The sequence below is a fragment of the Mesoplodon mirus genome (assembly GCF_964341445.2).
Source record: "Mesoplodon mirus genome assembly, chromosome: 3".
NCBI classification, from domain to species: domain Eukaryota; kingdom Metazoa; phylum Chordata; class Mammalia; order Artiodactyla; family Ziphiidae; genus Mesoplodon; species Mesoplodon mirus.
Genome location: NC_138978.1, coordinates 110,866,412 through 110,894,281, shown reverse-complemented (window position 1 = coordinate 110,894,281; position 27,870 = coordinate 110,866,412). Strand labels below are relative to the sequence as shown.

Genomic DNA, 27,870 nt, shown 5'->3' with positions numbered 1-27,870 from the left:
AATTGTTTCCATTTATAAATGTTTCTCAGACCGTAACTTAATGGACTGTCTTACCTCTTTCCCTGCAGCTTTACAAATGGCTTTGTGTTCTCTCATTTTTGCAGTTTCTTCTCGGTATAGCTCAATAGCCTCCATGATCCTCTCAGCCTACACAGATGATGGCAAAGGACAGAAGTCATCACAACAAACTCACCATCCCACAACACTGCAAATGGAAGGCCTGACGAAAAGTTACCAAATGAAATTGCTTGAATCAGTTTAATAAAGATGTGCTAATAGTGTGCCAAACAGCATTCAAAGATGTCTTCGGGTTTTGTTTTGTTTTGTTTTGTTTTAATTTTCCTTATTTTTGGCTGCATTAGGTCTTCATTGCTGCGCACAGGCTTTCTCTAGTTGCGGTGAGAGGGGGCTACTCTTCATTGTCGTATACGGGCTTCTCATTGCGGTGGCTTCTCTTGTTGCGGAGCACAGGCTCTAGGTATGTGGGCTCAGTAGTCGCAGCATGCAGGCTTAGTTGCAGCATGCAGGCCCTAGAGCATGCAGGCTTCAGTAGTTGCAGCACATGGGTTCAGTAGTTGTGGCTCGTGGGCTCTAGAGCGCAGGCTCAGTAGTCATGGTGCATGGGCTTAGTTGCTCCATAGCATGTGGGATCTTCCCCGACCAGGGATTGAACCTGTGTCCCCTACTATGGCAGGTGGATTCTTAACCACTGCGCCAGAGGGAAGTCCCTGATTTTTCTCTTTTAATTTACAAGGAGACTGGGTCATGGATTCAGGTGAGACTACAAGTGGACACACTGAGTAGGGCAACTCTCAGGAACACCTGAGAGGTGCCACTTTCAGGAGATCAAACCTTCCTTTCTAGTAACCAGGCACTGATCCAACAGATTCAGCACTACTTCTATCCTTGGTTACAAGGGAGGAAAACAGAGGTTATGATCTTCATCTGTAAATTTCATCAACTTTTTGCCACAAAAGGTCTATCTGGTTGGGATCCTATTTAAAAATGAGATTCAGGAAAGTGATCAAGATGGCAGAGTAGAAGGACGTGAAGCTCACCTCCTCCCACAAATACATCAAAAACATATCTACATGTCGAATAGTTCTCACAGAATGTCTACTGAATGCTGGCAGGAGGCCTCAGACCCCTGAAAGGGCAAAGAAAATCTCCATGTAATCAGGTAGGACAAAAGTGAAAAAAAAAAAAAAAGAAAGTAAGGAAGTAATCGGGTCAGGACCTGCACCCCAGGCAGGGAGCTGTGAAAGAAGAAAGGTTCCTGCACCCTGGGAAGTCCCCTCACTGGCAGGGAGATCAGCCAGGACAGAGGGAGAGCTTCAGAGCCTTGGAGGAGAAAACAGCAACCAATCCGCAGCAGCTAGAATAGAGACCTGCACAGAGGGTCAGTGCAACCGCTCTACACTCCCCAGCCTGAGATGCACATCTGCCAGTACGGGCAAGGGCTGGGTGTGGAAACTTGGGCTTTGGAGAGGTGCTGTTGTGTGGGCAGTGTGCGAGGGGAGGCACGGGAGCCACCCTGCAGCCGTTTTCCCTGAGCGAGCTCTCAGGCGGCAGGACACTGCCTACATGAGCTCCAGGAGTGATCATGAGCTGCCTCCGCTCCCATGATGTGCTCCGGGGGCACACATGAGCCACCACTGCCGCTGAGAACCCCACGACCAGGCACCAGCCACTGCATCTGCACACTCTCTATTAAGGGGATAATGGCCAGCACACGCTGAGAAAAGAGGCAACAGGCATCCATACGAAAATCAGCCCTTGCATCAAGAATATTAAACCCACACAGGCTACACAGGGATGCTCCCACATATAAACAGCCTTCCAAGACCACAGTAGATAGACCTCTTCAGTCTAATAGACACTGATTTCAAAAAGGAGATAATGAAAATACTGAAGGAATTAAGAAAGGCTATCAACAGAAATGCTGAGTACTATAAAAAGGAACTAGAAACAGTAAAGAGGAACCAAGAAAAATTAGAAAACTCATTTGTCGAGACAAAAACTGAACTACAGGCAATGAACAGCAGAATAAATAATGCAGAATGAATAAGTGACCTGGAAGATAAAATGATGGAAATCACCCATCAGGACAGCAGACAGAAAGCCAAGTGAGAAAAAATGAAAGCAATATAAGAGACCTATGGGATAATATAAAATGTACCAATCTACACATAATCGGGATTCCAGAAAGGGAAGAGAAAAGGAGATTGAAAATGTATTTGAAAAATTATGGCTGAAAACTTCCCAAACCTGGGCTTCCCTGGTGGCACAGTGGTTGGGGGTCTGCCTGCCGGTGCAGGGGGCGTGGGTTTGTGCCCCGGTCTGGGAGGATCCTGCGTGCCACGGAGCGGCTGGGCCCGTGGGCCGTGGCTGCTGGGCCTGCGCGTCCGGAGCCTGTTCTCCGCGGCGGGAGAGGCCGCAGCAGTGGGAGGCCCGCGTACCGCAAAAAAAAAAAAAAACTTCCCAAACCTAAAGAAGGAAACAGATAAAGCAGGTACAGGAAGCACAGAGGGTCCCAAACAAGGTAAACACAAACGGACCTACACCAAGACATACTATAATAAAAAAGGCACAAGTTAAAGATGAGAGGATTCTCAAGGCAACAAGAAAAAACCAGTTAATTACAAGGGAACCCCCATAAGGCTATCAGCAGATTTCTCTACAGAAACTGCAGGCCAGAAGGGAGTGGCAAGATATATGCGAAGTCCTGAAAGGGAAGAATGTGCATCCGAGGATACTCTAGCCAGCAAGATTATCATTTAGAATAGAAGGAGGGATAAAGAATTTCTCAGACAAGCAAAAACTAAAATAATATAGCAATACTAAACCTATCCTAAAGCAAATATTGCAAGGTCCTCTCTAAGCAGAAAAGTAGGAAGAATATATAGGAAAGAGAAAATTCACAATTGGAAAGCAACTCACATAAATAAGCCAGTACACAGATTAAAAAAAAAATTAAAAATTTTGTGAACGTGATGATACCACGATGAACAGCAAAAGCATGAATATGAAGATGTAAAACAGGACATCAAAATCATAAAATGTGGGTGAGGAGAGTAAGAAAAGGTAGATTTTTCTTTTTTTCATTTCCTAGAATGTGTTTGAGCCTATATGACTACCAGTCTAAGGCAAGCAGATACAGGATGGGGTTAACGTACTTGAAAAACAGGATAACTACAAATGAAAAACATACAATAGATTCACAAAAACCAAAAAGAAGAGAATATGAAAGAAAATCATCAAACCACAAAAGGAAAAGCAAAGAAAGAGGGACAAAGATGAAATACTGAAAGGGAGGGAATGTAAAAAAGATATTTCATGAAAACAGAAATGACAAGAAACCTGGGGTTGCAATACTCATATTGGACAAAACAGACTTTAAAACAAAGCCCATAAAGAAAGATAAAGAAAGACACTACATAATAATAAAAGGATCAATACAAGAAGAGGGGTTTACACTCATCAACATATATGCACCCAATATAGGAGCACCCAAATACATAAAACAAATAATATACAGGGACTTCCCTGGTAACGCAGTGGTTAAGAGTCTGCCTGCCAATGCAGGGGACACGAGTTCGAGCCCTGGTCCAGGAAGATCCCACATGCCATGGAGCAACTAAGACCATGTGTCACTATTGAGCCTGCACTCTAGAGCCCGCGAACCACAACTACTGAGCCTACGTGCCACAACTACTGAAGCCTGTGCACCTAGAGCCCGTGCTCCGCAACAAAGAGAAGCTACCACAATGAGAAGCCTATGCATCGCAACGAAGAGTAGCCCCCACTGCTGCAACTAGAGAAAGCCCACATGCAGCAACAAAAACCCAACGCAGCCAAAAATAAAAATAAATAAATTTAAATAAAAAGAAAATACTAATATACATAAAGGGAAAAACTAACAATACAATAGTAGGAGACTTTAAAACCCTACTTACATCAGTGGACTGATCTTCTAGACAGAAAATCAAGGCAACAGAGATCTTAAATGACACAATAGAACAGTTAGACTTAATTGATATTTTCAGGACATTACATCCAAAAAAAACCAAAATACCTTTCAAAATCGCAACCCAAAAATAAAATACTTAGCAACAGACCTGACCAAGAAAGTGAAAGACTTATACACTGAGAACTATAAAACCTTAATAAAGAAAATTGAAGATGATTCAACGAAATGGAAAGATAGGGACTTCCCTGGTGGCACAGTGGTTAAGAATCTGTCTGCCAACACAGGGCACGTGGGTTCGAGCCCTGGTCCACGAAGATCCCACATGCCGTGGAGCAACTAAGCCCATGTGCCACAACTACTGAGCCCACGCTCTAGAGCCTGCAAGCCACAACTACTGAGCCCACGTACCACAACTACTGCAGCCTGCGCACCTAGAGCCCGTGCACTGCAACAAAGAGTAGCCCCCACTCGCCACAACTAGAGAAAGCCCGCATGCAGCAATGAAGACCCAATGCAGGCAGAAATAAATAAACCAATAAATTTATTTATTTATTTATTTATTTATTAAAAAAAGAAATGGACAGATATCCCATGTTCTTGGACTGGAAGAATTAATACTGTTAAAATGGACATACTACCCAAGGCAATTTACAGATTTAATGCGATCCCTATCAAATTACCCATGACATTTTTCACAGAACTAGAACAAATAATCCTAAAATTTATGTGGAACCGTAAAAGACCCAGAATTGCCAAAGCAATCCTGAAGAAAATGAACAAAGCAGGAGGCATAACCCTCCCAGACTTCAGACAATACTACAAAGCTACAGTAATCAAAACAGCATGGTATTGGCACAAAAACAGACATATGGATCAATGGAACAGAATAGAGAGCTCAGAAATAAACCCACACACCTACTGTCAAGTAACCTTCAACAAAGGAGGCAAGAACATACAACGGGAAAAAGACAGTCTCTTCAGCAAGTGGTGCTGGGAAAGCTGGACAGCTGCATGTAAATTGATGAAGTTAGAACACACCCTCTCACCACACACAGAAATAAACTCAAAATGGCTTAAAGACTTAAACATAAGACATGACACCATAAAACTCCCAGAAGAGATCATAGACAAAACATTCTCTGACATAGATAGTACCAATGTTTTCTTAGGTCAGTCTCCCAAGGCAATAGAAATAAAAACAAAAATAATTAAATGGGACATAATCAAACTTACAAGCTTCTGCAAAGGAAACCATAAAAAAAATGAAAAAACAACCTACAGAATGGGAGAAAATATTTGTGAACCATGTGACTGACAAGGACTTAATTTCCAAAACATACAAACAGCCCATACAACTCTACAACAAAAAAACAAACAATCCAATTGAAAAATGGGCAGAAGACCTAAACAGACATTTCTCCAAAGAAATACAGATGGCCAGTAGTAGGCACATGAAAAGATGCTCAACATTGCTAATTATTAGAGAAATACAAATCAAAACTACAGTGAGGTACTACCTCACAGTGGTCAGAATGGCCACATTAAAAGCTCTACAAATAACAAACATTGGAGAGGATGTGAAGAAAAGGGAATCCTCTTACACTGTTGGTGGAAATGTAAGTTGGTACAGCCACTATGGAAAACAGTATGGAGGTTCCTCAAGAAACTAAAAATAGAATTACCATATGATCCATCAATCCCACTCCTGGGCATATATCCAGACAAAACTCTAATCCAAAAAGATACATGCACCCTTATGTTCATAGCAGCACTATTCACAATAGCCAAGACATGGAAACAACCTAAATGTCCATCAATAGATGAATGGATAAAGAAGATGTGGTACACTAGAGGGGTGGGATAGGGAGGGAGGGAGGGAGACGCAAGAGGGAGGGGATATGGGGATATATGTATACATATAGCTGATTCACTTTGTTATACAGCAGAAACACAACATTGTGAAGCAATTATACTACAATAAAGATGTTTAAGAAAAAAAAAGATGTGGTACAAATGTACAATGGAATACTACTGAACCATAAAAAAGAACAAAATATGCCATTTGCAGCAACATGGATGCAACCAGAGATTATCATACTAAATGAAGTAAGTCAGAAAGAAAGACAAATACCATATGATATCACTTATATGTAGAATCTAAAACATGACACAAATGAACCTATCTACAAAACAGAGACAGACTCACGGACATAGAGAACAGACTCGTGGCAGCTTTGGGGGAGGGATGGAGTAGGGGGTTGGGGTTAGCAGATGTAAGCTATTATATATGGAATGGATAAACATCAAGGTCCTACTGTATAGCACAGGGAACTACATTCAGTATCCTATGGTAAAGCATAATGGAAAAGAATTTAAAAGAATGTATATATAACTGAATTACTTTGCTGTATAGCAAAAATTAACACAACATTGTAAATCAACTACACTTCAATTTAAAAAAAGAGTCTATAATCAAAAAAGCAAACAAACAAACAAACAAAAAAAACCCCACTTATTGCTCACCCCACCCCTGTGATTCAGATTCAGTAGGTTTGGGCTAGGGCCTGGGAATTTCCTTTTCTAACAAGTTCTCAGGGGATGCTGATGCTTCTGGTCTGGGGGCTCCACTTTGAGAACTACTGCCATAAAGTAAAAAGATTAGAATAGGGGCTCTTAACACTTACTTGGCGATTTTAGGGTCAAATCTAGAAAAAGGGCAATTTCATGCTGTTTTTATTTCTTATAATTGTTTCCTTTGTGTTTTTCTTTAGATTTTAATAAAATACTTTTTGGAAATAAAAAAAAATTAAAAATGAGATACTGCATTCTAGTATCAACTTACTGCTTTGACCGTTTCAATAGTTTTCTTTCCAGTAAAGTAATTGTCACCTTGAGTCTCTCCCGGAACCTGCCAGGAACAAAGAGATCCTTTAACAATTTCATTGACAGGTGTTAAAGAGCCAATAAATTAATCTTATACCCAGAAAAGAATAGACATTACTATGTTACGATCTGTTGCATGGTGTTATCAGCTACCATTAACTGAGTACTTAGTAAGTGCCAGACACTATGTTAAATGTGTTATATGCATTATCAGAAGAATACCCCGCTCTACAACACATGTTTAAAGAGAATGCCCAATTTCTCAAATTTTTTCTCATTTTTGATCTACAGTGAAACAACTGCCTGAAGCCTCCTTAAAAAAAAAGCCAGAATGACAATCATTCAATACCAAATCTGGTCAATCATTTGTCCCACAAAATCAGGATATACAGGTGGATTAAGAAGGACTACACAGATTCCTTCCCATATCAGCTGCGGATGACTCTGACATCTAGTCCCAATTCTAATCCCATTAGAAATTCTTGAAATTACAGTAAGTTCCAATAAGATAATTACAGGACACAGTCTGAGGGTCCTGAAAGATTTACTTACTACTGGTTGGTCTTCTTTGGCCACACTCTCCTCATATTCTGCTTCCCTTTGCTGACAAGAGATAGATATGAATTAATTTCAAAGAAAAAACATGACCCCTATGTGAAGTGAAATGAGACAGTGAGAAGCTGCTTCTTTCACAATCCAACCCCCTTATGGCATCTCTGTCTCCGCTTGGCTGCCGACGTGGTGTCAGCAGTCTTGGAAACATCTTTTGGAGCTCAGTGGACTTGCACTACTGAGGTGTGACAGCACTAGACAGGAAACTCGAGCTGAGACAGCGTGTCAGATACTGACACCCACCAGCACATTTGTAACCAAGGCAGAACTCCTTACCATCTCCCTTTCTTCCTCAAGAATAAGAGGCTCCCTTGTTCTCTCCCAAAGTCTCAGAGATTTGTCATGGGACGATGATACAATATAGTCCCCACTGGGGCTTACAGCCAAGCACCATATTTCCTGGTGATGTCCCTGCGGAGAGAAAGGACAAAAAACAAAAATCCTGAGTAAGAATACCTTATTCATTAGACTGCTAACTGCTTACATTAGTGGGAAATCAACACTGGATCTTAAAAGAAGTTCTTAAGTACTGAGCAAGCAAAAAAGGCAAGAGGTTACCTCCAGAGTTTGTATGTGTTCAAATTTGTCTGCATCCCACTGCTTAATCTTACGGTCTTTCCCAGCAGTGAAGAAGAGGTGAGACTTGGGTACAAACTTTAGGTACATCACACTGAAAAGTGAGAGAAGTACTCAAATGTCATCAAATTCCTCATCATTAAAAAGTCTTATACACACAAATAGCTTTAGAACAGCTAGTTCTAGAGTGTCTGACTATTCATATTTTAGAATTTTTAATCTCTGACTATCTGAGAACACTAAATAATAGACACAGATGCTCCCGGGAAATGATACCTCCAGGTGACTCAACGGGAGGTCTTTGAAAAGATGCCACCTACCTGTCATCATGTGCAAACAGAGACTTGTGGCAGTCCCCAAAGTCCAGACCCCAGATCTTCACATTCCTGTCAGCAGAGCCAGTTGCTATCAGTGCTCCATCCTAGGAGGAAGAGAAGTAAAACATTACTTGATTATCTGAAACTCTAATTGGAGAAAAGCTAACCAGAACATGTATCCCATTGCTTTCAAAAACATTAATGCCAAAAAATTAATTTCATCTCTTTACCAAGAGCACCGACATCCTCGCTTTTACCTACAGATCTACTTAAAAAGCTTGTAAGTGAGCAAGAACTCTGTGGCTTAGATGTTTTGGTCCTGCTATAGGACAGTGTTGTGCCTTGATGTAGGTTATGTTTACTTTGTTCAATAGATAGAATAAAGAATCCCTAACCTCTGTCGTAGAGTTTGGGGGGAGAGAAGCGGGAAAGAGAAGAATGAGGCTGGGAAAGAATCTACTATATAGAATGTTTATATGACCTAGCCCTTTTTATGCCATGTCTCCTATCACTGATTCTCTTAACTTTCCTGTTTTAGCACCTAGTTCAAATTGCTGTCAACATAACAAGAAAACTGAAAATATTTTCTGACACCGATTTATTCTGTTAATGCAGAGTGCAGACAGCCAATTCCTTTTACACAGACTAGACATTGTTTTTAAATATATATTGCCACTCCTAATCATAACTAGACATTGCAAAAAATATGACTTTGGTCAAGAGACTAGAAGTACACATAACGCAAAATACCATAAATATTGCAAAGTTCCACTTTCCTTACAAACATTATACTTCAGAACAAAGGGGGCTGCCTTTTTGAAAGTTCTTCATATTTAAGGGTGTTCTACCAATTATATTATTTTTATACAAGAAAATACTATTTGGGGAATCCAAAACAGGGAGTTGGTTATGAGGATTAATTCAGGTATCTGTGAAAATATTCTAAAAGCATTAAAGAAATATATATATATTTAAGGTATGGTTTTTTTTAGGATAGTCAGTTATACAACAAACTGAAAAATACTAAAATGAAGCTATCAAGCCAAGAACTAAGATAGCATTTTAGAAAAGACAACTTGTTACTGAGACACTATTTAAATTTTACTTACATAAGAGATGTCCATGCATATGACAGGCAGTTTATGTCCATACAGTGAGAGAAAAAACTAAACAGTTAAAAAAAAAAAAAAAGAATATAAATAACTCATGTCTATAAAATACAGGCATAATTTATTACCTGTAGACCTAAAATATAACTTTAAATACAATGCTAAGACTGTTCTGGATTGCTTTATGTCTGTAGTTTCAAAGAAGACAGTCAAACCACTCAAGGTGACTTGTACCCATATCCAGCATACAACCCCTGCATGCACTTGCCAAGAATGCTGCAATATAGTGGAGCCAGGGCTGCTGCTGCAGAAGCCTATTCCCTCAGTCAGAATATGGAACAGAGACGTTCTCTGGATCTCTTAGCTGACAAGTCTCTGGAGCACTTGTTTCCCAACAATATTTCCAGGCCCAATCCAGTCCCACTGAGACTCTGGGCATAGAGCCCAGTAATCTATGTTTTTAAAAGCAACCCAAATGATCCTGACTTACAGCCAAGTGTGGAATCACTGCCTAAGACACCTAGCAATGCTCTTAAAAAACTACTGGCTACGACAGGATTTTCTGTCCACAGATTTTCTGAACATATGAAATACAACTTGCTTTAAACAAAATTTATGAACCAAAGGATTCTTTTAAAACCCTAGCCTTCCTAGTGTACTTGCAATGTTTTGATTCACAAATTTTTAGAAACATATTACTGCTAGGAACACTCAAGGCCACTTCTTTATAGTCTCAACCCAGGGTCAGTCAGAAAGAAAGCAAATATCCATAGGCATAACCATTGTACCTTTAAAGTATCAACATAGAAAACTTTCACAGTACAGTCCAGCAAAGACACAGCCAACAGCTTTTGATTGGGAGAGTAACTGACACACAGAACTTCTTCATCTAGTTGCAAGGTTCGGGTTTGCTTCACAGAAAGCCTAGCATTACAGAAAGCATCAAGAAAAATGAGTACTCTATAAGGCACAAAAAAATTCCAAAAACCCTCTGGAGCTCAACAGAAATAGCAATACATGTCAAAAACCCATTCAATGGTTCCCCATTTTCGCTCCCCAGAAATGGACACAAATAAAAAATGTCCACTCACCTCTTCTGGGTACTGTTTTCATCTTTCACCAACTCAAAATCCCAGAACTTGACAGATTTATCTGCACCACCTGTCACAAAGCCACGCTGAAAATCAAATGACATTTCCGTTAAAAAAATATCTTAGTACAGAAACTTTAATAAGACACCTCAAAATAGTATAAAAGACCATTTTTATTTAATGGCATGGGATAAGAATTAGGATATGTGGTTTTTCCTTAACTCCCTTCATTGCTCTTTAGGGGATGCCACCACAGATCCTACTGGAGAACTCCTAGTAGAGACTAATGTAGTCAGATGATAACTAGTGTAAAGTTCTAGTTATACTTTCATTCAGCATCAGGAAGAAAGACTCAATGAACACTGCAGGGTAAGGCAACAGTCAAAAGAATTTGCTATGAAGTATTCAACTGGTTTTATCACATTTTAGTGTTAGTGTAAACTATAAGGACTATAGAGTCAGAAAACTAGATCTCAGGGGCTTCCCTGGTGGCGCAGTGGTTGAGAATCTGCCTGCCAATGCAGGGGACACGGGTTCGAGCCCTGGTCTGGGAAGATCCCACATGCCGCGGAGCAACTAACCCCGTGAGCCACAAATACTGAGCCTGTGCGTCTGGAGCCTGTGCTCCGCAACGAGAGGCCGCAATAGTGAGAGGCCCACGCACCGCGATGAGGAGTGGCCCCCACTTGCCACAATTAGAGAAAGCCCTTGCACAGAAACGAAGAGTCAACACAGCCATAAATAAATGAATAAATAAATAAATGAATAAATAAAAAAAATTAAAAAATAAATAAATAAAATAAAAAAAAAAAAAAAAGAAAACTAGATCTCAAATGTCTGTTCTGCTATTTCAGAGATTTGTAAACATGGGAAAATAACCTTATAATGACCTTCAGTGTTGGTGCAGTTGTAAAGGCTACCTAGTTTATAAAATCATTGTGAAAATAGCAATAATGACATGATGGATGTGAAAACACTTTGGAAAAGAGAACACTCTACAAACGCTAGATGTTACTACTATTTAAATTTTAAATGCTGTTTCATTTCTGACCCCAAATGGCATTACCCAGTCTAAATTCCAGGTTCCGTTGTTTTCCAAAAATATCTACTTTCAATGAATGAAGGTTTGCCACCATTGGGAGTATTCAAATAAATGGGCCACAATCCCTTAAGGTGCTGTCAAAAAATATCTCAAAATGTTCTGAGCAACAACACCATTACTGGAATAAGTACACAGTTCTCCAGGGTGACTCCTTTCAAGGGAAATACACTGTTATTGACTTGAAAAGGTTCACATATTTACTAAAAAATCACTAGATTTATATAGTCATAGATGTATGGACTAAAAGGGGAGCACAAAAGTCTACTCTATCCTCCACATTTGTTGCCCCAGGAAGTATGTCCTCTTAAGAAGTATCACAAACCACTGGTACAAAGTCAGGAGCGTAAGCAATTTGATGTCATGGAACTGATGATCAACAGCAGCTGAACAAGATTTCAAATCATAATGACAGCTATTCATATTATCAGGCACAAGATATGGCACCATATATAAAATCTAGAGATTAGACAAAAGTGGGCTTTCTTTAAAGAAACCCTGAGACAAATCCCTGTTAGGCAGTAGTAGAACTTGATATAAGAAATGGGAAGTACAGCCAGAGTACTGAAGCCCAATCTTAACATCTGGTTTAGTTACCTGATCTGGAGAGAGAGACAAGGACCATAAAGCTCCATCATGTGCATCTATTGTCTCCAGCAGATTTCCTGAGGCCAAGTCATAAAGCTGCAGCTTTCCTGTCTTTGGAAGACACAAAATGAACACACAACCTACACAGTTTCATAACCAAGCAGCAACAATGTAGCTAACTGCTCAGGAAACGGGCTTCCACGGTCCATGCTCTACTTCCTCTGTGAATAAATGTTGTTAAATCCCCTATGGACATGTTGGGTTAATCCTGGCAGGGTTGCTATACTGTACAACTAAGGAACAGTACAACCTTGTGGTACAGGATTACTGTCACTTCCACTGGTTTCCTCGACTTCAAAAGGGAAATATCATGGCCACAGGCATATCAGAATAAACATAAGAGCAAATGGGGAACTTAAAAACCTTTAAAAAACTTAATCAGTCCTTTAAGTGTACTATCCTCTATGGTAGTTGGCTTAACCAACTCTTGATTTCCTCCTATAGAATACACTGATAATGAGAAATACTACCTACAATGCTAGGGAGGGCAATGAACTTGAAAAAAACAAAATCACAGTAGCTTAGAAAACTATCAGCCACGCTTCCTGTTTTAGACCATGTATATGCTGTGGTCATGGTGCCAGCGTGGAACACACAGTGGCAAAGCCTGCTCTATGACAAGGCTGTGCACATGTGGTGGAAAGAACGTAAGTGGAAGACTTGAATCCCAGGGCTGCCTCTCTCTAACTGACTGTGGGTCAATTCATCTCCATGAGCCCGTTTTTGCATCTGAAAAATGGAGTTTATATCACCAACCCCTCTAAGCTGTTGTGGGGATTAAATGAGATCATGTATGTTAGGCGCATGGCACAGAGACTAGGCTAGGGATTCTGTCTGAGTCATACAAATAGTCTTTGAAGCAATTTGCAAAATGTTTTCCCAATAGCAGATAGTGGATGGACATTTGTTAAAAGAATGAATGAAAACTGAGGAAAACTTTTAACTGAAATTTAATGCTCTTTCACTGACACTGACCCTAAAATCTCTCCAGCTTATTTTACACTTCTTGCTGGACCAAAAATATCCAGTATGATAACATAGGTTTTTCTAATAAAATAATCATGCACACATGGCATTAGTTTAGGGGGATAATAATGACAAATACTTGCAAAGCACTTTTCAAAGTATTCCATACACCTTATTCCACTTTATTCCCACCACCACCCCTACTACTACCATTCGTGCTACTTCTGCTACCAGTTCTTATTTATTAGTTATTTGCTGGGAGCCAGTCTCTGTGCTAAGTGCTTTGCAGACTGTGAGGCAGGTTATTTACATCATTTTACATGAAAAAACTAAGGCTCACAGGGTTGAGTAACTTGCCCAAAAGGTCTTATAGCCAGTAAGTGGAAGAGCTGGGATTCAAACCTAGGCCCATCTGGCACAAAAGGCTCTGCCAAAAAGCAAGTGTCACCATTCCATTGTATAGATAATGAAACACACTAAGAGAAGTTATATGACTTGCTCCAAATTACCCATTTCGTAAGGGGAAGAACCTGAATCCAAATCCATGTCTGCTTATTCCCTCATGGTTATCTCCCAATCTGATTAGCAGCTGAGGACTTCATCAGTCAGGCTGTCTTTACCGAATGCTTCTATCTGCCACGCATGATGCTGGTACTTAATGTCTTTTATCATCAGTCTTCTCAAAACACAATTACACGTGTGCTCATAAAAAGATGCATGAAAGGCTGATCTCCGAAATGTTAGTGACAGTTATCTCAAGGTCATGATTTTAATTTTCTTCATAATTTGACATAAAAGGTTTGGTTTAAAAAAAAAACACAAAGAAAACATAACTTAAAAATAAAAACCTCACGCTTCCCTGGTGGTGCAGTGGTTAAGAATCCACCTGCCGATGCAGGGGACATGGGTTCGATCCCTGGTCCAGGAAGATCCCACATGCCATGGAGCAACTAAGCCCATGTGCCACAACTACTGAGCCTGCGCTCTAGAGCCTGCAAGCCACAACTACTTAGCCTGCGCTCAGGAGCCCGTGAGCCACAACTACTGAGCCTGCGCTCAGGAGCCTGTGAGCCACAACTACTGAAGCTCGTGTGTCTAGAGCCCAAGAGAAGCCACCGCAATGAGAAGCCCATGCACTGTGACGAAGATTGGCCCCTGCTCGCGCCGCAACTAGAGAAAGCCTGCGCGCAGCAACGAAAACCCAATGCAGCCCAAAATAAATAAATTAAATAAAAACCTCAAAAAAAAGGGCAACGAACTAACACCCTCTCATACTATCTGGCCCTAATACATTTCCCATATGCTAAAATAGGAAGCATATTTCTCAAACAACTTTAAGAATACTGAGTAGAAAAAGTCCCCCAAATCCATGGAAAAGCCTGTTTACCTTTGTTCCTATGACCACCTGCCGATCACCAGGTACAAAGAATGAGCAAAGTGCATATTCGCAGGTCATCGTGCGAATACACTGCAGTGTAGACCTGTGAGAAAGAAGGAATAAAGAACCTGTATGTTAAGAGAACCTGCTTCTCCATCTGAGAGGTCAGCATGTACGTTTCATACAAACTTAGCCACACAGAGTGATCAATATGAGAAAGGATAAAGTCTGAATAACCCTGGCTTATTACAGTGAAGGGAGAAATTAGTAAGCGGCACCTAACTTTGTTTTCTTTCATGGCGGCTCCCAATCCTAAGGAACAGATTCTACAAAAGAGCTGAGAAAAGCATCTGCTGGGCTCGACAGACTGCCACTACAAAGAAGTGAGGCCAGAGGACTGCAAGTCGAATTAGCATACTGTATCCTTACAAGTAAAGTTCATTTTACTGGACCATAAACATTCATCCATGCAACAAACAGATATCAAATGCCCACTTCCTTCAACATTTACTGAATGCCAGGTACCGTTCTAGGTGCTGGAGATGTAACAATGAATTAAACAAAAGAGGCCCCAAATCTCATAAAGCTTAACATCCTCTGGAAATGAGACAAATATTGGTGTATCAGGTGCTAGCAGGTGCTATGGAGAAACATAGCACCTGGAGGAAGGGGACCAAGAGTACAAGGGTGGGAAGGGGATAGCAGGATGGCCATGTGATGAGAAGAGAGGGAGAAAGCCTTAGCCAAAAGGGGAAGATGGTTCCACGCAGAAAGGGAGCACAACAGCCATGACACAGGCACGCTCCTGTCGCCTGTAAGGGATAACGAAAAGGCCAGGGGGGCTCCACTGGAGAAGGGGAGAGTGGTAAGGACTGTGGCTTGTAGTTAGTCCTTGGGAGATGGAGCTCCTGGAAGTGCTATAACTTCCATTATGAAAAGATTACACTGGCTGCTGTGTTGAGAATAGACCACAGAGAGGCAAGTAAGGAAGCATGGAAGACTGGTCAGAAAGCTATTACAATCCAGATAAGAGATGTTGGTGGTTTGAACCAGGTCGTGGCAGTGCAGGTGATGAGATGTGGTTGAATTCCAGGTAAGCTTTTTTTTTTTTAATACTCATTTTTTTTTTAAATTTATTTTTGGCTGCACTGGGTCTTTGTTGCTGTGTCTTGGCTTTCTCTAGTTGTGGTGAGCAGAGGCTACTCTTCATTGCGGTGCGCGGGCTTCTCATTGCGGTGGCTCCTCATTGCAGAGCACGGGCTCTAGGCAGGTGGGCTTCAGTAGTTGCGGTGTGTGGGCTCAGGAATTGCAGCGCACAGGCTCTAGAGTGTGCGGGCTTCAGTAGTTGTGGCATGCAGGCTCAGTAGTTGCGGCTCACAGGCTCTAGAGCGCAGGCTCAGTAGTTGTGGCACACGGACTTAGCTGCCCCATGGCATGTGGGATCTTCCCGGACCAGGGATCGAACCCGTGTCCTCTGCATTGGCAGGCGTATTCTTAACCACTGGACCACCAGGGAAGTTTTGAAGGTAGAGCTGATAGGATTTGCTAATGCACTGGACATGAGAGAATGAAGAATGGCTACAAGGATTTGGGCTAGAAAAACCACAGGAAGTAATTATTTACTAATATGGGGAAGTCTGTAGGAACAGAGGGTGGGGAGACTATTGAAGAAATGAAGATCACAAGTATGGTTTGGACATATAAAAATCTGAGATGCCTAATTAGACATCCAAGGGTGATACAAACAAAAGATTTGGTCATGAGAGTCTGAAGTTCAGGGAGAGGCTATGGCTAGAGATAGAAATTTAAGTGTCATCAGCATATAGAAAGCCACCTGACTAGAGATCACAGAAAGTGAGTGTAGACAGAGAAAAGGTTCAAAGACTCTGCCCTGAAGTATTCCAACAGTTAGAGGTCAGCAAAATAAGAAGTGTCTAGCCAAGACTGAGAAAAAAAAACAGCCAGCAGAGAAAGAGGAAGTAATGAAATTCAAACTGTTTCAAAGAGGAGAAAAGTTATCAATTCAAAGAGAGTGTCAAACGAAGCTTATAGGTCACTGGATTTTGAAACATGAACACCACTGATGAGATGACAAGAGCTGTTTTGGTGAAATGGTGGGGATAAAGGCCTGATGGAGAAAAGGAGTCAGAGGATAGGGGGAGATCATTGGACAGAGAGATAAGGATGAAACAGGATTATTTCCTTCAAGATGGGAGATTATATAGCATTTATCTGTATGCTGATGAGAACGACCCAACAGAGAGAGAAGATTAATGATGCAAGAGAGGGAGGAAAATTGCTAGAAGGAGAAATATAGCTTGTGATTACCTTTTGGTTAGGAGCACCAACAGTCATAGGAAGAAAGATTATGTGGATACAGATGCAGCTAAGGTGGGAGCATATGAACATTTTCTAGATGATTTCATTTCTTCAGTGAACTAGGAGGCAAGGAGGTCATCAGCTTAAAGGGGCTAGAGGTGTGAGGTGAGGTAAGAACATATGAAATAGTCATCTAGGAAAGTGAGGAATGAGAAATCATGGTAAAAGTACTGTAAAGCACTAACAGCCTATTTGAATTTAGAGTAGGAAGTATGCTTGTGTTTTTCTCTAGCCAAGTACAGCAATAAGCTTCAGACATGGAATAAACTTACATTTTTTATACCAAATCTAAAAAGGCAATTTTTCCTACTCCAAACTCCACAGGCCTACAGTCAAAATGCACTGAAGATACATTTTGAGGGAACTGTATTTAGGGCCCTAAGAATAACTAACCATCAAGAGTATTAAAAACTAACTCAAAGGGAAGAAAACACTATTGGATAAAGCTATAGAAAGCATCATTTCACAAACCTGTTCCATATCTTAATGGAATCAGCTGCTGCTGAAAGGACAGCGATATTGTCTGAGCTGAATGACAAAGTCCGCACATCACTGCGATGACCCCCGATGGTAATTCTGTTTGTCCTGACAGTCTGAGGAGCTGACATGGATGGATTCAGTGAATATAATTCCACCAAGTTGTTTTGCAGAAGGAAGACAGCCTTTAACTCTCCTTGAGGAGTATGAATCAAGTCAAAGGATCTGCGTGAGAAAATATTCATAAATGTTCCAGCAACCATCTTGGCTCACAAGGTTAATTTTTTTCTAGGAGAAAAGCTTTGCAATGCCCTCCATCTGTACAAAGTTTGAACAAGTATAAAGGATTTTACAAATAAGAGTGCTCTGAGTATTGGACAGTAGTCTAATATAGGCTTTTAAGTCCAAGAAACCTGAGCTCAGATACTGGCTCTGATTTGTTTCTGTGCATGTATTCTTTTTTATAAGTGACTGCAAATCCTTTTGGAATGTGGGGTATACATTTTTCTTTTTAACTGGGAGCAAAGAACTGTAAGTAAAAAGCTAAAAAGCTATCACAAGAAAACAAATATGAGATGATGAGTAAGTGGGCCCATGGTGAGCGGCAGAAGCTGAGGCCACAATCACTGTCTCCAGATACATAATTCGCAGAGACTGCTTACAAATAGCGGGAAAAACCGATACAATTTTGTAGCAACACTTCAGATACTTCTCTCAGATACCTCAGCTACTACATTTTCACTCACTTGATTTTGGCAGAAGTTTTGATATTAGTCACCCGTTGGATTTCATCTTGCAGAGTCATTTCAACATTGACTTCAAGGTCTTCCTCCTCCTCTTTGCAAGAATTTAATCTAGAGGAGAGAAAAAAAAAGACTATCATGCTATCACTTTTCTAGAAGAAGCTTTGCTATTACTTGAGTCAAGTTCTGGTCTGAGACCAACAACCTTTATTGAACCCAGAAGAGTCACTTAACCACATGGATTACCGTGAGGATTAAACAATGTAGTGTACGTAAAAACGCTTTGTGAACCACAACGCAATTAATATGAAGTGTTATTCCATCCAATGGGTACCCTCAATAAACGGATTCTGAATGCAAAAGCCCATAAAATTTCTGGGGACAAGGCTTTGTAGTTCAAACTATCCCACTGAAGTGTTTCTGGCAAACTTCTCTAACTTCAGGGCTTTTTAGAAAATCCATTACTCTGCACTTATAACCCAACCATGCCAAAAAACCCCAGAGGTCTCAAAAGATTTGCTTTGGCAAATAAAAAATTTAAAAACTGGTGACTTTTTATTTCTTTGAGACTTGATAAATTTCAACCACTGAGAAACTGATTTCTATAGCTATAATGACCTACTTTTTGTAAGGTTATACTGCCCCCAAACTCCAATTATGTAACTGTCCAACCAGTCTTCCTTCTCACAGTCCCAAAGGTAAGCACTATGCAACCCGGATTCCTTCTGTATAGGCTGTTGTCACTGAAGACACACTGCTAGCCTCCCAGAATTAAATCACTTAGAAGCCATGTTTAAATATCTGTACTGCCTTTCTCGTTCTGTGTGGCTCTGAGTGCAAGACCTAGGAATATGATAGTTATGAAGCTGTATTTAGAAATGAAAAACTTGGACTACCAGCACTCCATAAAATCTTCCCTAGCATTTAATGGTAATTGAAAACAAAGTAAATACTCCTTTAAAGAAGCCATAGTTTTTCCTTCAGTACTATGTGGCCCACCCACGATACTTGACTAGTAGTAAATATTAAGAAAACACACTTTGCTTTCTTTTTAGCTTTCTTCATCTTCTTGTCTATTTTCTTCTGAATTTCCTCCTTGGAAAGGATACGAAACACTTCTAGCACAGAATCAGTCCCCTAGAAAGGCAAAAGGTTGATGTGAGTCCAGGAAGAGGCAATTTGTAATTTAGCTTTTTCTCTGTAAGAACATTTCTCTTTCTTCCCTTACTAGTTGTATTTCCACGGACAACTTAATCTCGCTGGGATTGTTGTCTCATCTGTAAAGTGGGAATTCACCACTTTCTACAATGTTACTCTGAGACTAAATAAGAAGTTAATGCTTTTTACAGAGTGAAGTAAGTCAGAAAGAGAAAAACAAATACCATATGCTAACACATATATATGGAATCTTAAAAAAAAAAAATTGGTTCTGAAAAACCTAGGAGCAGGACAGAAATAAAGACGCAGACATAGAGAATGGAACTGAGGACACGGGGAGGGGAAAGGGTAAGCTGGGACGACGTGAGAGAGTGGCATGGACATATATACACTACCAAATGTAAAATAGATAGCTAGTGGGAAGCAGCCACATAGCACAGGGAGATCAGCTCGGTACTTTGTGACCAACTAGAGGGGTGGGATAAGGAGGGTGGGAGGGAGGGAGACACAAGAGGGAGGAGATATGGGGATATATGTATATGTATAGCTGATTCAGTTTGTTATATAGCAACAACTAACAGAACAATGTAAAGCAATTATATTCCAATAAAGATGTTAAAAAAAAACAGAAAAAAGAAGTTAATGCTTTTAAATTGTTTAGCAAGGCAGGGATTTAATAAATGTTTGCTAATAATAATAAGAAGAAGAGCAATTACTGTTGTTAGGCAACAGAAGTTAGGGAATATAGGTCCACACAAAACCATATAAGGAAATCTTAACAGGACCAAAGAAAAATTCACCTTCACACTGAATACGAAAGAAGAACAAGTCTCTAAAGGAACAGACAAGTCCTTGTTTTCTCCTCAGCCTGGTACTCACATGGCAAGCAAGAATCCTGCCTGTCCTGTCGACTGCAAGGTTCACAACTCTGTCCCTTCCTTCCCGCATTATGGAACCAGCTTTTCTACATGTAAGGATGCGCTGCAGAGGAAGCAAGAGAAAAGATGAAGGTTAGTATTTCTGTTGACCCCTGAAAAGACATGATCCCAAGAAGTGCAGGTGACAAAGATCTTCCCTAAAATGAATACTTTCCCACCACTCAACTCAACTGAAGGTAAGAAACAAAATTGAATTACATCCTCAGGAGTTTCATCAATCTCAAGGGTACCATCCTCTGCTTCATGTGTGTCCTGTATTCCAGGGGAAGACCCTTTGACCTTCTTGGGCTCTGGTTCTTCTGGGTCTTCAATCTGTTTTATAAAAATGGGAAAATAAAAGCTGAAATAGGGCTTGCCAGGTGGCTCAGTGGTTAAGAATCCGCCTGCTAATGCAGGGAACATGGGTTCAAGCCCTGGTCCAGAGAGATCCCACATGCCGCAGAGCAACTAAGCCCGTGCCCACAATTACTGAGCCTGCGCTCTAGAGTCCGCAAGCCACAACTACTAAAGCCCGCACGCCTAGAGCCCTCAACAAGAGAAGCCACTGCAACAAGAAGCTTGCGCACCGCAATGAAGAGTAGCCCCTGCTCGCCGCAACGAGAGAAAGCCCACGTGCAGCAATGAAGACCCAACGCAGCCAAAAATAAATAAATAAATTTATTAAAAAAAAAAAAAAAAGCTGAAATAATTTGTTCCAGGAGGTGATTTTCACCCCTAATGACTTAGAAACCTGTCCTTATAGCCACTGATAACTTCCATTTAGTGATCTCTCTGATCAAACCTCTTCAGCGACAGCACATTCATCAGAATGTGTTAAAAACTGACCACATCAAGAACACAAACAAAACATTATTCATTATACCAGCTCCAATAACTTTCCACAGTATAAGGACTATTGTTTCATAACAAGGTGAAAAAATGATGACCTCATTAATTCTAAAACCTTCTTAGATGAAAGATCTACCATATTCTAGAGGGAAAGATTAATATTGGCATTACGAATTGCAAAGACATTGCGAGAGAGGTTACATTTTCTCCTTAAATAAAAAAAAAAGATAAACCCTAGCCTACTAATGAAGAACCCATCAAAATGGCTACCGGACACAACACCACACACCTAACTCCAGCTAAACCCTAAGGTCTATAACACCTTTCATCCACGCAAAATCTCTGATGATCTGAGAAAATGTGACAGATCTTCTCAGAATATACATATTTACATAAACATACACAAATTTTACATAGATTTTTGTTTGAGGGAAGAGGGTCACAGATATTCAGAAGTCCATCCGTGGACACCCAAAGGTCAAGGAATATCAAGCTAAGAGCCCTACAGACTAAAACATTAACATTACCAAGAGCTGTCAGCCTAAAGCTATCCTTCTTCCAAGTGCAAATGAGGGCAATGGACCATAGAATGAGGAAAAAAAATTGTTTAGAAATCGCAGTAAGAGAGAATTCCAATACTATGTGAAGTACTCAAAAATTACATATGATTCTAAATTCAACAAGCCTATGAATTTGCTAAAACATGACACTGCCCATGATCAGAAGAAAAGCAATTACCTCTTGTAGGTAAGCTATGTCCCAAGCCCTCAGCTCACTGTCAGAAGCCCCAGTGATGAGTCGCTTTTCTTCTGACACCAGAACCAACCCCCACACCTACAGGGTATAAAAAGATTCAAATAATATGGTTATTAAGGAACTCCAGGATGCATGACATGACACTCCAAAAGTCTAAATACACTGTAGTGAAATCTCTTTGGCACTGCAAAGTCTAATATTAAGACAACCCTTTCAAAATACACTTCAAAAAAGCTCACTTTGAGAAAGAAAATGATCTGTGGTGGAAGTGTTGTTTATGGGGTAACTAGCAGTTTCTCTGTAATTTCCTATCCTTAAATTTAGATAATGGCTGTTCAGAATAAATCCTAACTAGAAACCACTCAAAATAATGATTTCAAGCGTGACACTTCTTTGATTTCAGCAGTGCCTTGCAAATGAAAGGTGCTCCATTAACGTCTTATCAGAACATAATTTTTAGCCTCAAACATCCATGAACAATGACAATAATAGTACTGTTGCAAATCAAGAAAGAATCTGCTTTTCCTCCTCATTAATTCTAGGGTGTGTATATTCCTCATATGTTCTAGGGCATATATATGCAAAAATATATATAATTGAGTTATAATTAACATACAATGTTAAATTAGTTTAAGGCATACAACACAGTGATTCAATATTTTTATACATCATGAAATGATCACCAAAATAAGACCAGTTACAATCCATCGCCATACAAAGTTGTTAAAATATTATTGACTATATACCCTATGTGTAGATTCCATCCCATGGCTTACATATTTTATAGCTGAAAGTCTGTACCCCTTAATCGCCTTCACCTATGACTGGTATGAACAAAGCACAAAGGAGGATGCAAAGATGTAAAATATTCCCTGATCTCTATTGAACAGATCTATGTTCAGGTAATTATTATAATGGCTACAATTTGCTATTTACATGTCACCGGGCCAGGCACTGTATACACAGTATCGTTAAACTTCCCTATGATCATAAAGGTGGATACTTATAATTTAAAAGTGATGAAACCCATATTCATGGGTAAAAACTTATCTGAGGCCAATTTCTACTAAATGCCAGAGCAGCTGCATCTGCTCTAACGGTTGGCACTTTGTCCACCACTCCAACTTCTCTCTCTATAGATAGTACATGTTGATTACTGTTAGCAGTAAAAACAAAGAGTCATGAAAGGGCCAGGGAAGAAACCATCTTTTCCTTTCTGCCTTGCTATTCTTTCCCTGGGCCCATGACCCTACATATACCTCAGTTCGGTGGCCAACCATTGTTTTGAAGCAGTGCTGGGTATCAAGGTCCCACCATTTCACCATGGTATCTTTCCCACTAGAAGAAGAAATAGGAAAAAAATCTTATTAGGAAGAATCACTGAACAGGAAAATCAAGGACTTATTTGTTGCCTTAAAAAGACAATACACAGCAATGACGTCTAATGCTACTATTTACCTGACCTTTCTTTTAAAAAGTAAAGAATCCTAACTCTTTATATGGCTATTCCCAGGTAGAAAAATAAAATGTTCCATCTGTAAGCACAAAAATAACCTTGAATTCAGAATGCTACAGAACGTAGAACTTGACCAGTTGACCACCGTTTCCATTACCACAGCATCAACATTCCTTCATTCTAACACACAAACATCTTAGACCTCTCCTGCTCCCTTGTCTCCTACGTCCAGCTAGTCTCTAGGTCCTGAAAACGCCTCCTCTGGGAAGTCTCCAAGCCTCGATTCCTCCCAATCCATTTCTGCACACAAACCTGAAGTTAGGTCCTACTGCCCGAATTATTTTAATAACTTATCTGGTCTCTGTCTATCTGTTCCTTCACCACATCCAATACACTACTGTCAGATAATCTTAATCTTCTAAATTTGCACTAGCTCAAGGTTCTCTTATGGATTCAAAATCAAGCTCTTCAGCACCATTCCCAAAGCCTCCCATTAACTGGCACTTAATCTCCCTGCCAATGGGTTCTACTATTCCTGCCTCAAATGCCTGTTCCCTGCTTCTTCACCAATGTAAATCTAATATAATCCTGCTTCATGACAAAACTGGAAAAAAACAAAAACCCAATTTACAAAGTCTTTCCTATATAATCCCACCTCACGGTGTTATTTCCTTTCCCTTACATTCCCTAAGCTATAAGGTGTATGTATATTCTAGTAGAACAGTAGAGTCATTGCCTCACAGAATGTGTGTTATCTGAACAAGACACACTAACGTCCCTGCATCCTATCCCACAGGAACAAATCCACCACTGGTACAGCATTTCGTGCTGCTCCTCTACACTGCCTTCTGGTTCTTCTATGGTTCTAATTACTATGGTTCTTCTAATTACTGCCTGGCAAAACCTAAGATCCCAAACTTTCCTGGGTGGCCATTCCTTAGGAACGATAACTATTATATTAGGCTAAACTATATGAAATTGCTGATATCTGACCTATCATTTTTAACCCACACAAATGGAAATTTCAAATGGTTCAACCTATGAGATGTTCAGAAGGCCTAAGTATGGAGTACGTCTCTTCTCAAGAGGGAGGCTAAAACAAACATTTGGTATTCGCATCTGCCCACTGCTCCATATTCGGCTTTTCTGACTTTCTAGGAATCCAGAAAGTAGACAGCTCATCCTATACAAGGTCTGTTGAAGAGTTAAGGAATATGGAAAAGCTGATATCAGGGGAAAATAATGACAAATCAGAAAAAGGAATTAAAAAATGCTATAACTAACTCTGGATAGCATCTATGACACTGTTTGGGAAGGGAGGGGAGGGGAAGGGAGAGGAAGAGAGAGGAAAAGCAGCGAGAAGAGGAAACTAGGACATGAGCTTGAGTATAGTGTGGAGATACGAGTAAGGAATGAAACAAATTCCCTCTTTGAAAACCTCTCCAATGAATTCACCTAGAGAAAGAAATGGAAATGAAATTTATTATTTCTTTACCTAGTAACTAGCAGATTCTTGTCTCGTAGAAACAATGCTTGTGTAACAGCATCCTTGTGCCCCTTTAGACGGTAGAGGCCACTTTCATTGATCACATCCCACACGATAGTATCTGTGTCCTAAAGGAATCAAATACAGAAGAATTTTCTTCACCACATAAGGCCTAACTTGACAAACAATATTTTTATTACAAAGTTGATATGTAGTCCTTATAGAAAATTTGGAAAACATACAGAAAAGCAGAGGAACCAAACACCAGTTGATTTCACCATCCAGATATAACCACCACAGATATTTTGTTGTATACTATTCTAGTCTTTATGTATACATATATGTTGTTAACTGAGATCATGCTATTCCTATCATTGTATAACTCTCCTCCTTTTTCTCATTTAATATATTTCCATGTTTTTCCAGACTGTTCTCATTTTTAATGCTCACATAATAACCAACCTTAAGGATATACTATAATTTACTTTAAATTTTTTCTATTTCAGCCATTTAGGCAGTTTCCAATTTTCTGCTATCATAAATACGTGGAAATGAACATTCTTGTACCTCTATCTTTGTACATATCTCTGATCAGAATAAAAACTATAAAGGGAAATTCTTGGGGTAAAAGGTATTTCTATCTTAAGTCTGCAGTTCAGGGTGATCTCCAGAAAGGCTGCACCAGTCTAAAGGTCCACCAAGGATATGTATGACAACGCCAGTTTTCCCATCCCTTCATCTCTGGATATTATCAGTTGCTCAAAAAACAGTGCTAATTTCACAAGTTGAAAGGCTGTCTCAATGTTTATTTGATTTGCGTTTCTGAATGCCAATGAGAAATTCTGTACATGCTCTATGGTGATTACTGGCCGTTCTGCACCTCCTTTGAACTGCCAAGTCATGTCTTTCATCTTCCTTTGGGTCTTATTTCTCACTTGTTTTTTGGTTATTAAGACATATTAATCCTTCCCTTTTATAGTGGAACTATTAAATACTTTCCCTTTTTCATTGGCTTTTATTTTTTCCAGTTTTATTGAAAAATAATTGACGTACATCATTGTATAAGTTTAAGGCATACGGCATTACAGGTTAATTTACATATATTGTGAAATGATTACCATAATAGGTTCAGCTTACACCCATCTTCTCAAATAGATATAATAAGAAGAAAAAAAGGAAAAAAAAATTCTCCTTGGGATGAGAACTCTTAGGATTTACTCTTGACAACTTCCCTATAGTGTTTAAATGCACAAATGTTTTAAATATTCAAATATCAAGTGTTCAAATTTATCAGTCTTTTCCTTTATAATTTCTTTCCTTGCTGATATGCTTGAAGTCTTTTTCCACCTTGATATCAAATAAATATTTATTTATATATCTTCTAGTTTACTTAAAATATCATGGCTTAATATTTAAGTCTTTAATCCGTGACTCTTTGGTACACAGCATGAGGTAAAGTTTTAACTTTAAATTTCCCCCCAAATAGTTAGCCAACTGTTTATAAGTAATCCATCATTTTTCTACTCATCAAAAATGTCATCTTTAAAATATACTAATTAGTTATATCAAGTGGATTTGTTTCTTGGATTCCCATTTGGTTGCAGTAATCTATCTGACTATTTCATATTAATGCCAAGTTAATATAACACATTATAAGTTATGACTTCATAATGCATTTTAATATCTGAAACTTCTTAAATCTAACCCTGAAAAAAGAAATCTGAAACACTTCTATTTTTTCCCAAAATTCTGTTATTATTCATTTGTTTTTCCATATATTCTTTTAAATCATTTGGTCATATTCTAAAAAAACAACAAAAAGACCTTTGGGATATTAAATTGCTTTATCTGTATAAACTAATTAGAACATACGAGCATCTTTTCAATATTTTGTCTTGCCATTCAAGAACATGGTGTCTCTATTCACTCAAGTCTTCTGTTACATTCTTTAGTAAAGTTTCACAGTATTTTTGTGTCCATTACTTAACATACTTTTGTAAATGGAATCATTTACATTCTATTTTCTGATGACTGAGATATAGGAAAGCTACCGATTTTACCAAAACGAATGGCCAAGAATCATCATTTTGACTCTCCTTTTCCAATTTGTTTTGTTCCCCCAACTTGTGTACTGTTTTGGGTAGCATATCCACAATGATGTTACATAGTAACTATCATGGGCATTCTCATCTTGTTCCTGTACTTAGTAGTCTTTTATCAGTGAATCTGACAGGAAACAAAATGAACCACCCAATTCATATCCATCCTTCTCATTCTATTCTACCATCTATACTATTTTGTACACCGAGTGCCCACTGTTTCACGCAACAATGTTTGTGAATAACCTGCTTCAGCAGTAGCCTTACACTCCTTTCTAGATTAAAGTCCGGGTACCTAATTCAAGGTCTCACCTTGGACCCAGATGCCAGCCTGCCTCCTAGCTGATCATACTTCAAGGAAGTGATTGCTGCTTTGTGTCCATTGAAGGTCACATTTCCTTCCCCACTCAGGAGACTGAAGATTCGGATAGACCCATCTTCATAACCAACAGCTAAGTGCAGCCCATCTGGGGAGGGGCACAAGAAAGTGGCTTCGTGTTTAAGCCCCTGAAGGATGAGAATCTGAAATAATAAGAATTAAAAACAATGTAGAGTTAAGCATGTCATCAAGGAAAAAGTGTGGGAATAATCAGACACAGTAAAATTAAGAGCATCAATAATTCCAAATCATTCTTATGAATAATAATGAGACTCTGGACTCTATCTCAAGTTCTTTAATATAGAAATTATTATTTGTACTGGGTAATGAAACATTCAAGAAAGTTAAGTTAATTCAAGAAAGTGAAACATTCAAGTAAAGCTATACTATACTATTTCTCCAAAGCTCTACATTAGCATAATACATGCCAAAATTTCCCAGGCAATGGAATAAATTACTAAGTCCTTATTCTATGTCAACACCAAATGATTTTCCATAAAGGGTTATAAACACATCCTTGAT

General features: G+C 39.5%; 2 protein-coding genes across 4 annotated transcripts in view; one reads left to right on the top strand and one right to left on the bottom strand.

Annotated features, from left to right (window-relative positions):
* Nucleotides 1-379, top strand: part of SPAG17 (sperm associated antigen 17) — a gene marked incomplete at its 5' end in the record, with an annotated part of 221,964 nt that extends 221,585 nt beyond the window's left edge. Inside the window, one exon of the mRNA XM_082615114.1 lies at nucleotides 105-379. The remainder of the gene's footprint in view (nucleotides 1-104) is intronic.
* Nucleotides 1-27,870, bottom strand: part of WDR3 (WD repeat domain 3) — a 38,643-nt gene that overhangs the window by 5,734 nt on the left and 5,039 nt on the right. For all 3 annotated transcript variants that reach the window (XM_082612796.1, XM_082612798.1, XM_082612797.1), the window contains exons 3-22: nucleotides 27,282-27,491; nucleotides 24,880-24,998; nucleotides 23,188-23,266; nucleotides 21,911-22,006; nucleotides 20,543-20,656; nucleotides 20,286-20,387; nucleotides 19,288-19,385; nucleotides 18,252-18,359; nucleotides 17,500-17,730; nucleotides 14,659-14,752; nucleotides 12,255-12,356; nucleotides 10,559-10,644; nucleotides 10,256-10,391; nucleotides 9,468-9,524; nucleotides 8,362-8,462; nucleotides 8,024-8,135; nucleotides 7,742-7,876; nucleotides 7,406-7,456; nucleotides 6,813-6,878; nucleotides 55-147 (exon numbers count right to left, since the gene is read on the bottom strand). In XM_082612796.1, coding sequence (XP_082468922.1) covers nucleotides 55-147; nucleotides 6,813-6,878; nucleotides 7,406-7,456; nucleotides 7,742-7,876; nucleotides 8,024-8,135; nucleotides 8,362-8,462; nucleotides 9,468-9,524; nucleotides 10,256-10,391; nucleotides 10,559-10,644; nucleotides 12,255-12,356; nucleotides 14,659-14,752; nucleotides 17,500-17,730; nucleotides 18,252-18,359; nucleotides 19,288-19,385; nucleotides 20,286-20,387; nucleotides 20,543-20,656; nucleotides 21,911-22,006; nucleotides 23,188-23,266; nucleotides 24,880-24,998; nucleotides 27,282-27,491 — 2,190 coding nt within the window. The remainder of the gene's footprint in view (nucleotides 1-54; nucleotides 148-6,812; nucleotides 6,879-7,405; nucleotides 7,457-7,741; nucleotides 7,877-8,023; nucleotides 8,136-8,361; nucleotides 8,463-9,467; nucleotides 9,525-10,255; nucleotides 10,392-10,558; nucleotides 10,645-12,254; nucleotides 12,357-14,658; nucleotides 14,753-17,499; nucleotides 17,731-18,251; nucleotides 18,360-19,287; nucleotides 19,386-20,285; nucleotides 20,388-20,542; nucleotides 20,657-21,910; nucleotides 22,007-23,187; nucleotides 23,267-24,879; nucleotides 24,999-27,281; nucleotides 27,492-27,870) is intronic.